At 44.1% G+C, this 13863-nt stretch overlaps 1 protein-coding gene across 2 annotated transcripts in view; it reads left to right on the top strand.

The window, feature by feature from the left end:
- Window positions 1–707: 707 nt before the first annotated feature.
- Window positions 708–13863, top strand: part of CHN2 (chimerin 2) — a 265760-nt gene continuing 252604 nt past the window's right edge. For both annotated transcript variants that reach the window (XM_081079749.1, XM_081079748.1), the window contains exon 1: window positions 708–1093. In XM_081079749.1, coding sequence (XP_080935875.1) covers window positions 1045–1093 — 49 coding nt within the window. In that variant the 5' untranslated portion in view covers window positions 708–1044. The remainder of the gene's footprint in view (window positions 1094–13863) is intronic.

Genomic DNA, 13863 nt, shown 5'->3' with positions numbered 1-13863 from the left:
GACATATTTCGAATGTTTGTTTCTTTGATGGCCAACCTTAAAAGCCTGGGGGTCCCGTTGAGCACTGTCCGTGGCTGGGGTACTTAAGTGCAGCTGGATGGGCTTGCTGGGTGTTTTGAGGGTATTTTGGGAAACGCACCCTCTTGTGGGGCTGGGACCATCAGCTCCAGAGCAACAAAGGACAATTTGGAGGGGAGTGGAAGAAGCACTCCACAGCCTGCCTGGGATCCCAGGTCCCCTTGCACCTAACGTGGTGTCCTTAGTGACTCCGCCTGCGCCGTCTGGATCCCACCCGGACGGTCTCACTGCTCCGTGTCCGGCTGGGCGTCCGGAGCCCTACCGCCTCCCCCCCCTCCGCACTCCCGGGCGCCTTCAAACCCCCGGAGCTGCGCTGCGCTCGCCCGCGCCCCCCGGCGGCCTCCCCAGCACCGGGGTCCCTCTCCTTGGTCCACTGTCTCCCCTGCCCTTCGGGCCATAGCTTCCCCCTTCGGCCCCGGACGCAGGAGCTGTCAAGCCCACGGCAGCTGAAGCAGCCCCCGAGCTCCCGCGGCTCCTCGTCTTCCTTTGTGTGCGCCGAGCGGAGTTGGGGCGGAGGGAGAAGGGGGAGGTCGCTCTGTCTGTCTGTCTCCCGCCGCCTTTGCCCGGGCTGCTCCAAGTGCCCCTGGGAGGGCGGGAGCCCCGAGTGCGGGGAGCTGGCGGGGCGGAGCGGGGCCGCCGGGGGCGCAGGTCACAGCCGTGCGCCGGGGAGCGCGGACCAGCGCTGGGGGCGCTGGAGCCACGATCCGTCCGCTCCGGCCGCCCCCGGCCTCCCGCAGCTCCCACCTACCCCAGACACCCGGAGCACAGCGTGCACAGGCACGGAGACCGACCGAAGCCACAAATAAATAGCGGCGGCGGCAGCGCGTCATCTGGTGGAGCAGGAAGTGCAGGCAGAGTCCGGAGGCTGGTGCTTTCTGTGCGTGCCCGGGACTTGGCCATGGGCTGGGGACCGCGGCGGCTGCGTGCGTCCCGGGGCTGAGCGAGCAGCCACGCGGGTGCGCGGAGATGGCAGCGTCCAGCAACTCCAGCCTGTCCGGCTCCTCTGTGTCCTCGGGTGAGTTGCAGCTTGTCGCGCGCGGCTGCCGGGCTGGGGGTCTCGCCCGCTGCCCTCGCCCCGCATCCTGGGATGGGTAGGGTCTACCTGTGGCCGTCCTGCCCCCTCGCTGGCATTGAGGGCAGGCATCCGGTGTGACACTTGTTTGGTTTGCCAGCACCCTTGGTGCCCCGGGCACCCCTGTGCCTGACATCTGACAGCGCAGGAGCTGGGAGGGCAGTGGCACCCTTAGTGTGCGGACGCCCGGTGTTCTGGGGACTTGGGGAGCAGCGAAAGAGAAGCGAAAGGAGCCGGGCAGCCTCGCACTTGCAGGCACAGCTGGAACCGGAGCTGGCGGGCCAGGGAAGGTTAGGGTGACGCCAGGCTCCTGGACCCGCTTGTACTGCGGCGCCCACTAAGCTGGATGCCCGAATTCAAGGCAGAGGGGAGCAAAACCCTCTCTCCTCGCAGACTTGATTTTCTTTGTTTGTTTCAGAAATTAGCTCCGTGGAGACACATGCTCCGGGCATGGGTTTGAGATAGAAGTATGGAAGGGATTGTGTCTTTCTGGTCCTGATTGAAGCCAGCTAGGAACAGGAGATCTGAGCCCAGCCTCTGACAATTTACCTGGGTGTGTGGTGTGTGGTGTGTGGTGTGGTGTGTGTGTGTGTGTGTGTGTGTGTGTGAGAGAGAGAGAGAGAGAGAGAGAGAGAGAGAGAGAGAGAGAGAGAGAGAGAGAGAGAGAGAGAGAGAGAACACGCAAGAGAGGGAGAGAGAGATTGATTTTCCTGTGTGGCCTCTTGGAATACGCTCTGTAATTTTACTTTCCAGGCATACATTTTTTTTTTTTCAAGTGCGGCTGAGAAAAGGGAGGACTTCTTTCAGCTTTCCTATGGTTGATCAGCAGGTCTAATTGAAGAGGAAAAAAATTGCTAATGAATCTGAAGGAGTAGGAATCAATAGAAGCAGACCAACTGGTTTCTGAGTATGACAGGTTTCTAATCAGAATGATGCATTAGGTAGAATTTTTCTACCTCTCAGGTCACTGAAAACTTGAATGACAAACCCTAAAGGGATAGCTGATAAGACATTTAGTGTGGTATACAGTAGTCAGGGTTCAAGAAGTTCTTGAAGTCCTAATGGAAATGCTCAGCATATTAATATTGTATTCCTATTGTGTGTGCTTATTATTACCCAAAAATTAAACTCAAAGGAGGAAACGCTGGCGGCACTGGACAGCAAGCCAGACATGAAGGAACCATAGTGATAGATGTGTAACTAATTCATAAGTGCAAGGTGAATTTGACGACGGTGTGGCTGTGATGTGGCAAAGGTGATCTTGAAAGCCATCTGTTATCTTTCTTTGGCAGATTTAGTGCCAGGGAAATGGCACTTCCTTTCTTGATCACGGCCAGCTGATCAAAAGCACAGTGTTGTTAGGTGTATGGTATAGTTCAGGTTGCTCGTAGTAGCAGCCAATGGGACAGAACAGTCATATCTGATTAAGAGTAGCAACAAGTTGACCGCCTGTGGTTTTAATTCTGAGAACTCAGCAAATGCTACAGCTTATTTTTAGTACCCCAAACCACTGCTGCTGCTTTTCAATTCATTTTGGTTGACTAACATTGAATTTAAAATAGTGATGTTGGCTCATGATTAGCATATGGTTTTCCCTCTCAGAAAACTTCCCACCAGAAAATCAACTCGTGGAGGGGAGAGAGGTGGCTTAGGGAAAGAAGAAGGGGAAAAAGGACAAGACGGAAGTAGTTTCACATGATTTACTGATGATGTAAGTTACAGATGCTGTGGCATCTGAATTTTCAAGTCTTCATGTAGCTTAAGAAACCCCCTTGAAAAACCTAACTCAGCCTTAGGAAGAATACAGGGGTTTGACGCAGCAGGGGAGCATAAGCTTTAGATAGTGGTAATGGCGTTGCAGATAGGCTAACGCTATTTATGATGGTTCTTTTTCCTGCTTAGTTACCACTATTTTAAATCCTAATGGAAACTGGGAAATTACGTGAAAGCTGAAGTTCAAAAAGTGGGCATGGATACATGATTTGGTGTGAACCAACCTGGGCCATGAGCTGATATTGTCTGATTCACCAGTTAATCAGGCACTTTGTCTTGAAAACTAAGGAGAACCATCGTCGTTCTCTTTTTAAGCACACTCTCCATGGAGTGGTTCATGAATAATGCAGGTGACATAAGCAATTCACACCTGTGAGAGGTGTTGGGAGGAAAGAATAGAGCCTGTTTGTGGTGGCAGCTGGGTACTCCCAGCCAAAGGTCAGAATCTCAGAAATTAGGGCACTCCATCAATCATTAAATCACCATTTTGGAGGGGCTGCTATGGGCCAGGCAGGAAGCCATATAAGCCTCTGCTTCAAAGAGGTTAAGTGAGGAAGATAATTTGGGGGTTCCCTCTAGCTCTGAATTCCTGGGATTGTTGTCCTTGAGTTCTGGTTCCATCACTGATGAGTTAGGAAACTTGAGCTGAGTAAACTTCTCTGCCTCAATTTCCTCATCTGTAAATGAGGCGTATGCTATTAATAGGAACTGCTTCATAGGAATGTTAGGGGATTAAAAGAGATAACGTGTGGAGAACATTTAGCACACAGAGTGTGGCACTTATTAAGTGCTTGGTGTGAATGAATTTTGTTTCTTGGAGGAATGAAGAAAATGGCAGTCAATGGCTCAGAGTTTTAGGTGCTCAGACTTATTTAGAAATAAGTCAAACACACATAAAATCTGCCTTTTACTTTGCATGTTAAATTTGACCTTGAGGTTGGGGCTCCATTAAACAAGCATTTATTAAGTGTCTTTTAGGTTTCAGTGTCCCAAGTGTTTGGAATAGAACGGCGACTCAAGATGCTTTCCCTCACCATCCAGCAGCAGAGATGGACAAGCAAATATCAATCTGTATTCCAGAAGATAAAAAATGTGATATGTGGAGGAGAGTGCAAGGAAGAGAGGACGACCTTAGTTTAGAGTGGGCAGTGGAGGTGACCTGTGAGTTGGACCTTGAAGGATGAGTAAGAGTTTTCCAGAAAGCAGAGAGGGAAAGGCATTTCAGGAAGAGGCAAGAATGTAGGCAGAGGCCTGGAGATGAAGTTCATGACCTAGTTTTCAACTTCCTTTCTTAGGGCTATTGATCCTTTTTCTCGGTGGTTCCTCTTCTCTGCACCGTTATGCTTCTAGGCCAGGGGTGTCCAAACTGGACTGCGATCCATGCTTTATTGGCCCGTAGCAAATTCCAAAAATATATTTAGTTTACTTAAATAAATCAGGTGAGGCAATATGTACTTCACCTCGAGTGCGTGGCCCGGCTGTTTGTGTATTTTACCGCATATGGCCCTTGGTGAAACACGTTGAAAAAAGTTTGGACACCCCTGCTCTAGGCCCATAAGCAGTGTCGTGCACAGAGCTGCCGGCTCACTTACTGCTGCTGCTGGTGCAGGAGGCTTTCTTTCTGTGCAGGTAGCAGTGGCTTTGCTGGCACAGCTCTAGATGCCTTAGGACATATTTGGGCAATTGAGCACTAAAAACTGAACAGTCGATTTTGTAGTGTCCATGGAGAGGTGAACTTCCGTAACCTGGGTTAAACCTCTCTTAGAGGGATAGCTTTGGGAGATTTAGGTTTGGTTGTGTTTGCACAAGGAGTAAAGATCTACCAATTTACTCAGTATTAAGCCCAAAGTTACCTGAGAATGTGTTTGTACCTGCTGCTGTTCAGCCGCATTACCCACGTGTGTCATTTATCCTATATTACCAACTGAAGCATAACAAATGAAATAACCAGGTTAACATTCATTTTTAAATACATTTTCCGAGAACTCTTCAGGAATTTTCTTCTCAAATATTCAATTATGTGTAAGAGAAATTGCTTTGCCTTTGTTTTAATGATAACTGCTGGTAATTAAATTTCACAATCATCTAGATTGGCAGAAAGGTTTGATTACATTTATTATTTTAAATAGGAAAAAAAATCCCTATCTTAAGTGTTTAATCTAGTCTGTGGTACTTGATTATATTCTGAAATAAACAATGGTTGATTTGCAAAATAGTTACCTTAATAATCATGGATTATATTGGCTTTGATAATTAAAATAAGAACTTTTTGCTTGTAGTAATGTGATTGCCACGTAGAAAATTCACAGAGAAAATAAAAAAATCAACTCAAGTAATAAAGAAACTGTGAGTTGTTTTTCAGTAACTGAACTAAGTAAAAAATTAAATATTAAAGGGACCCCTGGTTAAGAAGTTGTTAAGATTTTGAGAAGATAAACACACTGTAATTATAGAAATGAGATCAACATAGACTTTTAAAATTAAAATGCAAATGGAAAAAGGTAAAAATCAGTATTCGCTACAGAGTCATCAAACCTTAATTGGGAAAAGAACATTCCTGAATGGACTGAGGGAGTTATTTCGTCAAATTCTATGCAAGGGTAGTGTGGGCTAGGTAAATATAGTCATCTCTTGATATCTGAGGAGGATTGGTTCCAGGACCCCCCACCCACCAGGGGTGGGTTCCAAAATCCAAGTAAGCACTCTGTATCCATGGCTATGGGGACGGACGGCAACTGTAATGCTATCTTAGACTGTCACACCGGTGGTGATCCTAGAGGTGATAAATAAGAATTTTCATTACTCATTATTGGAGGACCACAACCCGTGACATATACAAATCTTTCATCTTCCTCGATGCGGGAGGTAAAACTGAATGATAATAATGCTGCCAAGACTTACATATGTGTAATTAGAAACTCCATGAGTCTAACACTACAGAACAGGGTGTCTTTGTTGAAACAGATATTCACGATGAGAAGTCTTCTTTTGGACATTTGGATACTTCAGAAATACTCAATTATGAGAAAAAGCAATTTCTTTACCTTTGTTTTAGTGATAATTGTTGATAGTTTAATTTCATAATCACCTAGAGTGGCTGGATAATTTGATTACCCTTGTTATTTTAAATTACAAAAAAAAAGAAAAAAGAAAGAAAGAAAATTGCAATTTCAAAAAGATAGCAAATAAAACCCACAAAGCTGTACCGTGTCAGGTGGTTGCTGGACTTCCCATGGCGGTCACTTCTTTAGGGTCTATAAATGTTGGATGACTGTGCTGTACGCCTGAAACTGATACAATGTATGTTAGCTACATTTTTAATAAAAATTTGTTTAAAAATCACAAAGCTCAAATGAACCCCCTGAGAGAACCGTTCCCTCAGATGTAGAGTGTTGTTCCCTGCTGTTTTCTGGTGACCTTTCCACATCTCATTTCAACTTACAAGTAGATTTTCATTGTCCATTTGTGGTAATACAGATGAACCCAGGGATATAGCATCTGAGAGGAAAGGAGGCTGTCTTAAGCATGACTGCATGTTTTCAGTGTTTGACAAGGGCCCACTGACTTCTGTGCTTTTGCTAAAATGACAGATTACCCCACTCCCACTAACCCTATGAAGTGTTTTGAATGGTGCTGCCATTTGTTCAACGCAAACACCAGGTATTTTCCGAGGCCAGTCTGTGTAGGGCTTAACTGGACAGTGTGTTCTCTGAGCTGCCACCTGGGGGTTGGCCCGAGTGTCAGACCTGCTGAGGGCCGTCTGCTGCTCGGCAGGGTCTCCTGTCTTTGCACAATGGTGAAAATAACCGGACACTGGGTTTGGAAAACCTATACATTGGTGTGTTTTGGAAAATAGTTTTTTGCCAGAAGATCGAGATACCTGCCAAGATACTTAGATACAGAGAAAGAGAAATGGACCTAGTGATGGGCATATGATTAATAGTATCCATCTATCAGCTGCCAATCATTTATGATAAATGTATTCACATTTCATGGCTCCTAAAATAGGTCATTTAATTTTCAAAATGAATGGCTTGCTTTCTTTTCTTTCCTCCCTTCCTTCCTCTCTCCCTATTTTCCTTCCTTCCTCCTTCCCTCTCCCCCCTCCACTTTTCCTGTTGATTTTCTCACCTCTTAGTGTGTGTTGGTCAGATTTCTATTTAGAGACGGTTTTCGTGAATCCTACATTTGGTCTTCTTTACTGTCAGTAGTTTCGAAATCCTTCAATCACCTTCCTGCTTGCTTCTCCTTCCATTTGCTGAGTGGGAAATGAAACTGGTATTGTGTTTTTCATGTGGATTATGGTCAGAGGATTAAGATGGACTTCTGTATAGCTGGGGCAGGCTGGTTGGTGTGACAAAACACACTTAACGTGTCTCGAAGTTACTAACAAAGGCAGAGGTTTGTTTAAAGTCTCCATGGCTAGAGGAAAACCCAGTGAGGAATGTGCTGGCCACGGGACTCATGTGGCTGTCCACTGGGGTCTGAGGCTGAAGACCAGGCATGTGTGCACTGCCAAGTATTGATAAAACTTTTTCAGCTGTGCACCCAGGGAGCGCCATCCACCAGCTGCTTGTGCAAATAGTCTGCTTTCCCCTTATTTATTATTAATCAAACATCCTTGTGGAGGCTTGTTTTTTAATACAGTCCTTACAGTAAGGTCTGACTTCAGCATGGCCTTGCTTCAACAATGTGGCCTGTCAAAGTAACCCAACCTCAGCCCATTCACAATATAACCTCAGCAGTACAAAGCGTTATGATTTTTTTTTTAACTTTTAGTTATTTTAAGGGTGTGTTTTTCCAGGACCCATCAGCTCCAAATCAAGTAGCTGTTTCAATCTAGTTGTGGAGGGCGCAGCTCACAGTGGCCCATGCGGGGATCGAACCAACAACCCTGGTGTTACACGCATCGCGCTCTAAGCAACTGAGCTAACCTGCCACCCCTAAAGGTTACTTTAAATCACTCAAGTCTGAGTTCCCATAGACATTCTCTAATATTAAGTCTTATTGAAAATATTGTAATCACCTCAGGTCAGAGGTTCCAGAGATGAGATTCCTGGAGTTGAGGTATCACCTAAACATTGTGCAGGCTGCCAGTCACCACTTGCTTTGGTGGGCCTGCTGGGGAGAGCATGTTTTCACGAAGACAGGCTAGATACCAGCTGCCTGGCAGAATCAACTAGATTGTGAGAAAGTCTGCTTCCTTGAGCTGGTGAGAGATCCCACATTCTGGGTCTTCATTAGAGGTCATAGGAAGAGTCCTAAACTTGGAGTCAGGGGACCTGGACACTTAAACCTTCAGCCAGAGCATTTGAACCGTTACCCAAGGCTCTTTCACCCTCAGAGCCCGTAAGCCCATAACCGGGACCTTTGACCCCTTAACCAAGGCTCGTAAACCCTTAACATAGGTAGTTAAACCAGATGCTTAGCCAAGCCCTGCGACTAGCTAGCTATGTGGCCTTCAGTAAAATTAGCCTCCCTGCGTCTTAAATACCTCACTGCAAACTGCGGTGCGACAGCCTGTTTCCTGAAGTTGATGTGAGCATTAAAAGAAGTGATAGAAGCATAGCCTGCAGCAGACCTGGCCATCGCGTCTGCTCGTCAGATACCCGTTTCCTCCCATCCTTCTCTCCTTCCTGTAATGTCTCTGAGCCTCGGTTCTCCTGGCTATAAACCAGAAATAGAGATGTCTGGCGAATTTATGCCACAGGGTTGTCATTCCTGAAGCACTATTTGGGAAAATGCTTATAAACTATAAAAGCCAACTAGCAGTACTGGATGGTTGTTCCTGTGTCGTTCTGTTTACATTATCTCATGTAATTCTCAGAACATTTCTCTGAGGTATACATTATACCCCATTCTGCAAATAAAGAACTAGGTTCAGAGCTCGCACAGGGCTTGGATTCGAACAAAGCCTTCCTGATTTCAAAGACCATTCTTTTCCCTCTCAAAACATAAGGGGTTGGTTAGTTTCTATCTCTGTTTAAAAAGTTTCTGATGTCAAACTTGAAGGCTGAAATTGTTAACAGAGGAAACACGGTGATGTCGTTTTACTATGTTACCCTCAGTAGTTACTCAGGCCCTCCTCACTCAGAGGGACTAACTTTTATTCTCACCACGTTATGAACCGGGAAGTCTTACCCAGTCATTACTTTGCAGAGAGCTCTCCTAGACTTGCAGGTATCTGTACTTAGGAACAGTCTTGCTGCCAGGTGAAGAGTATATAGCTGTTCAATGTTCTATTCTTGCCACTTTTCTAAAGGCTTAAGATTTTTCTAAATGAAAGAAAAAAAATGAAGAAAAAAGAATGGTAGTACATTGCATTCAGTGGACTACCTTCACTGGGGTTTCACCAGCATTCCATTTTGGGTGAGCACGTCCAGTCTTGTGATCACCTGATGAAACTCCCAGATTCTGAGTCCTCGGGTGGCAGGATATGTATTCGTTAGCTCATATCTCAAGTGACAAAGGTAGAGGAACCGAAATTACAGAAGGAATTCAGGGAGACCACATGCAATAATTGCTACCTTGGAATTATTTTTCTCCCAAGCTGGATTGAGTTTACATTTCATGGTAGGTTTAGAACCTTGGAGGTTGTTGAGCAGATTCCAACATCCTGGAAGTCAGAGAATCACGGTCCAAGGAACTCCAGGAACTGCCCGTGCTGCTCAGCTAGTTGATGATGGAGCTGGAGCTGGGACTGGCATCTAGAAGCCATGCACGCAGGACATTAATTCTCCATTCCCCTTCCTGTCTCATCCTAAAGAGCAGCATCATCCTTAGAGAATTTCTTGCAGATGTTTTTCCTGTCTGGCTTCATAGAGGCTGTTCTATTTAATTATTTAATATTTTCGGGGAAAAATAAGTCATAAAGTGCTTTGTATTTTCTATGGGCCTTAGATCTCCAGGCTGTTGTGCCAATAGGGACACAAAGATTTAAGTGACCGAGGGTCTGCCCTAACTATATTAAGCTGTGTCACCTAGTATGGTAACCACTAGCCATGTGTAGCTATTTAATTTTAAATCAAAGAAGAAAATGTCAGTTCGTCAATTCACTAGGCAAGTTTCAAGTGCTCAACAGCACAATGTGGCTAGTAGCTACCACATTAGACCACACAGAAATAGGACATTTCTATCCTTCTGTGGAAGATTCTGTTGGACAGCACCAGTCATTCTAAGACAGGGACTTTCCTAATGTAAAATTAGAAGCTAAGGATGGAAACTTTGATAGAATGTCCTCCCATCCTGTGTTTACTCCTTTGCCCTGCTTAGGTTGTATTTCACTAATTTTGAAAATTGGCTTCTTTTATGAAAATAATTTTTTCCTTACTGAGGGAAACTGGAATGACAGCTGAAGCATGATACTGGGGAGAGTTAAGATGTTTATCAACTCTTTTAGTCCTGAAGTTGGATTCCAGCTTTATAAAATGGTCTGTAGCTTCCCTAATGGCAACCCCATTTCTTTTTGGAACAAACCCCCCAGTGAGTTGTAATTTCACCCTCCGAGAAGAAAAAACTGCCCATGTCCAAAAGAAGTTTGGATCATATCATTGTATCTCTTCCAAAACGTCATAAAGAAAATAGGAAAATTGTGAATGTGAGGACTGAGGTTGCTGGTGGCCTACCCAAGCTGTGTTATTTAAAAGAGATTTTATACCAATTTGGCCAACGGCAAACCGTTGGCCTAGAAGTATTTTGCTTCTGCAAAAGGCCTATGTATGGGGCAAAGCAAATGCACTGGTTTTGAGAAAATGAAGTTAGCTTTTGGAATTTTCAGCACATTTAGTTGGGGAAAAACACATGCAAATAAGATGCAAGAATATGATAGTTCCTAAGAAAAGGAAGCTGCCCTCCTTCTTGAACTTCTGTTACCATGATCAAGTATAACCAAAAACTGGGAAGATGGAAGGTATCTTGAAAATGTCAAGCACTGTCAAGAAAGAGGTGGACAGATGCTGAGGCCATTGGACTCAGAAACCATAGTAGCCAGAGCACGGTAGCATGGTAGGGTTTGTTCATTACTGTCAGAATTCAGATCATAAATTTAGGGTGGTATGAATCACAGAGTCATTTGGGTGATAACCTTATGAGATTCTTTTCTAATCAGAGGGTCAGTCCCTGGATTTTTTGGGCCCCATCATTGCCTTTTTTTACCCTCAGCGCTGGCTGAGTACTGGCTTTTTCAAGGAAACAAAACCTAGCACTTCCTTATGATTTTACAGAATACCCCATGAAAAATGTAAAGACATACTTTTCCTTAAACCATTTTGCTTCCCAAGGAATAACTGAGAGATCAGTGTTGGGGCAGCGGGTAAATGGGAAGCAAGGAGTATGGTTTTGTGGGTAAATCTTCTGTAGCACCTACTGGAGTGTGAGGGCTGCAGCACCAACCTATAAGCGTCTGATAATCAAGACCAAGGCCTGCTCTGACCAGTATGGCAGCCCTGTGGGCTCTGTAGCCCTTGGCATGTGGTGAGTCTGAACTGAGATGTGCTGCCAGGTATGAACAAAACATATGTATACACAGAAAGCAGAAGTGAATTAGGTTTCGAGCAAGTTATTTCCAACCAAATATGTAATATGTAAATAAATACCAAGGGAAATGAAAAGTCAAGCTTAGCATTACTTTTAGCGATGAAAGAATTCCTTTGGGCTGATGCTAATGATGTGTAGATATTAATACACATAATTTGGCTGCCTAATATTGATTTAAGGTGCTCATTAAAATTCACTTTATTATAGAAAAGTTAGCTTTTTTTTTTTTTTTTTTACAGTGTTTGTTCCCACAGACAGTGAGACTGTTAAACCATGTTTACTGGGCAAATAATACTAATTTGCTGATTTTCGTATGCAGAGAGAGCCTTATTAGGTCTCCTTCAGGAAGTGCCCTGTGAGTTGTTAGTTTCCGGTTGGGGACATGGTTAGTTGAAGCCAGCTGTCCTGTCTGTTATCTCCTGCATGATCAATGTCCAGAGTTGAAGGTACTCTCAGTGACTAGGGCACTGTTTTCTCATATGTGACATTAAATATGCCTGAGGGTTGAACTTTGACCACATGAGAGCCCTGTGCTTGTTTTAAGCAGCTAAACTAACGCACAAACTAACTCCCCACCTTCAAATGTGACTTCTTCCTCGGAGGAAAAAGCACTTGACGGGGGCTTTGTAAATTCTTGAAACATTATCAGAGTAAGATGAGGAACATAACCACAGCAAATCCTAGGCATTTCAACGTGGAGGACAGGATTTTGCGTTCAATAGTGCAACTTGTCATAAGAATATAATATTAATAATTGCTGTGGTATTTATTTGATTCTCTATTCTAACTCCAGTAATGGCACTGAGGGGTATTTTGTAAAAATGCACAGCAGCCTCTCAGGGAGGAGGGGCCCTGCAGACATCTTATGTTTCATAAATCGCTGAGTGTAAATCTGTCATTGAGGAATTCATGAAAACCTGTTTCTGAGTTCCTAGCTTGTGTTTCAGCTTGTGTTCCTTCTTAGGGTGGTAATTTTCATTAATTTTCTACCGCTAGAGTAGACTGGTATTTCTTTGTATCACGTTAAATGTAATTCTCTGCAACTTCTAACATTTGTTTTGGGGGTTTGTAAATAAATATGGGTTCATTGGACCCTGGACTTCAAGGGTGGTGTGGGGTGACAAGTGTCGGGAAGTTGGGGATCCGGCCCAAACCCCAATACCAACTGTCTGTGTTAACGTGCGCCTCTCTGAACTTCCATTTTCTCATCCATACAATGAGCTGATAATTCTTGTTGTAAGAATCAAATGGGATAATGTCCGTGAAAGAAACTTGAAACTTGAAAATTTGTGAACAAAACATAAAAATCTCTGGTCTTATGAAGTTCTCATGCTAACAAAGAAGCTCCATGGGTTCCTTTCCTGGGGGATCAGTAATCACTCAGAGTTCATGATCTTCTAAGATAACTGGAAAAATGTCCCCTCAATATACTTACAACAGCATTTCTTCAACAGCATTTCAGAATCTTGAAGTGTAATCCCACCAGTCTAGAATTTCTCTGCTCACTGTAAGACTCGACTGTGTATCCCATATTTCCACAAATATTTTAAATTAGCCTGGACAAATCTCTCTCATTTAAAGGGACACCTCTTTCTACTTTTCAACATAGAGGAGTGGCTCTTTTTAAAATTATGTTTGATGTAATATTTAGCATATGCAAATGAATATCTGTAACAGACATGCGAGTTACAAAGCACAGCACCATGACTCTCCTAACAAAAGCCACCACCCAACCTAGGAACATTACCTACCTTTGCGTCATCCTGGGTACCCTTCTCCTTTCTCCCTTCCTCCCCCATCTTCTCTCATTACTTCCTCCAAAAGTAACCACTACTTTGACTTTTCTGCTTATCATTCCCTTGGGTTTTGTTCTTTCTTTAAATAATTTTATGACATATCACTAAAATACATGCCCCATAGGAGCAACTATTTTTGTCTGTTTTGTTCACTGCCAATCCCCAGTGCCTAGAATCGTGTCTCGCAGGTTAGTAGGCATTCATAGTTATTGGGTGAATGAATAATGTTTGTTCTCAAGTGCTCTATCATAGGAATTCTGTAGCCCCTCCTTTATCTCTTGTATGTAAATCAGTTTTATAAGGACCCCATCACTGGTTCACATTAGCCACATGCCTCTAATGAGTTTTAGAAAATTCGTTTTTTAAAAACTCATAGTATGGATTACTTGTACTTCATTGTAGTCTCAACAAAATCACTTGGACTTTTCTGAATCAGGATTTCTTAAATTTGATTCGTAGTTCATAAGCATTTTTCCAGAGTGAATAGTGCACACTCGAGGAACATAAGAGCTAAAATTATAGTTCAACAGGGAGAGCTACAGAGAAACGTTTTAGAAGTCATATAGTACACGTGCTGTGGGAGGGATGAGTCTTGAAAACATTATGCTG

This window comes from Rhinolophus hipposideros, assembly GCF_964194185.1.
Source record: "Rhinolophus hipposideros genome assembly, chromosome: 18".
Lineage (NCBI taxonomy): Eukaryota > Metazoa > Chordata > Mammalia > Chiroptera > Rhinolophidae > Rhinolophus > Rhinolophus hipposideros.
The sequence above is the reverse complement of the archived record's forward strand: the minus strand, read 5'-3'. Positions and strand labels throughout refer to the sequence as shown.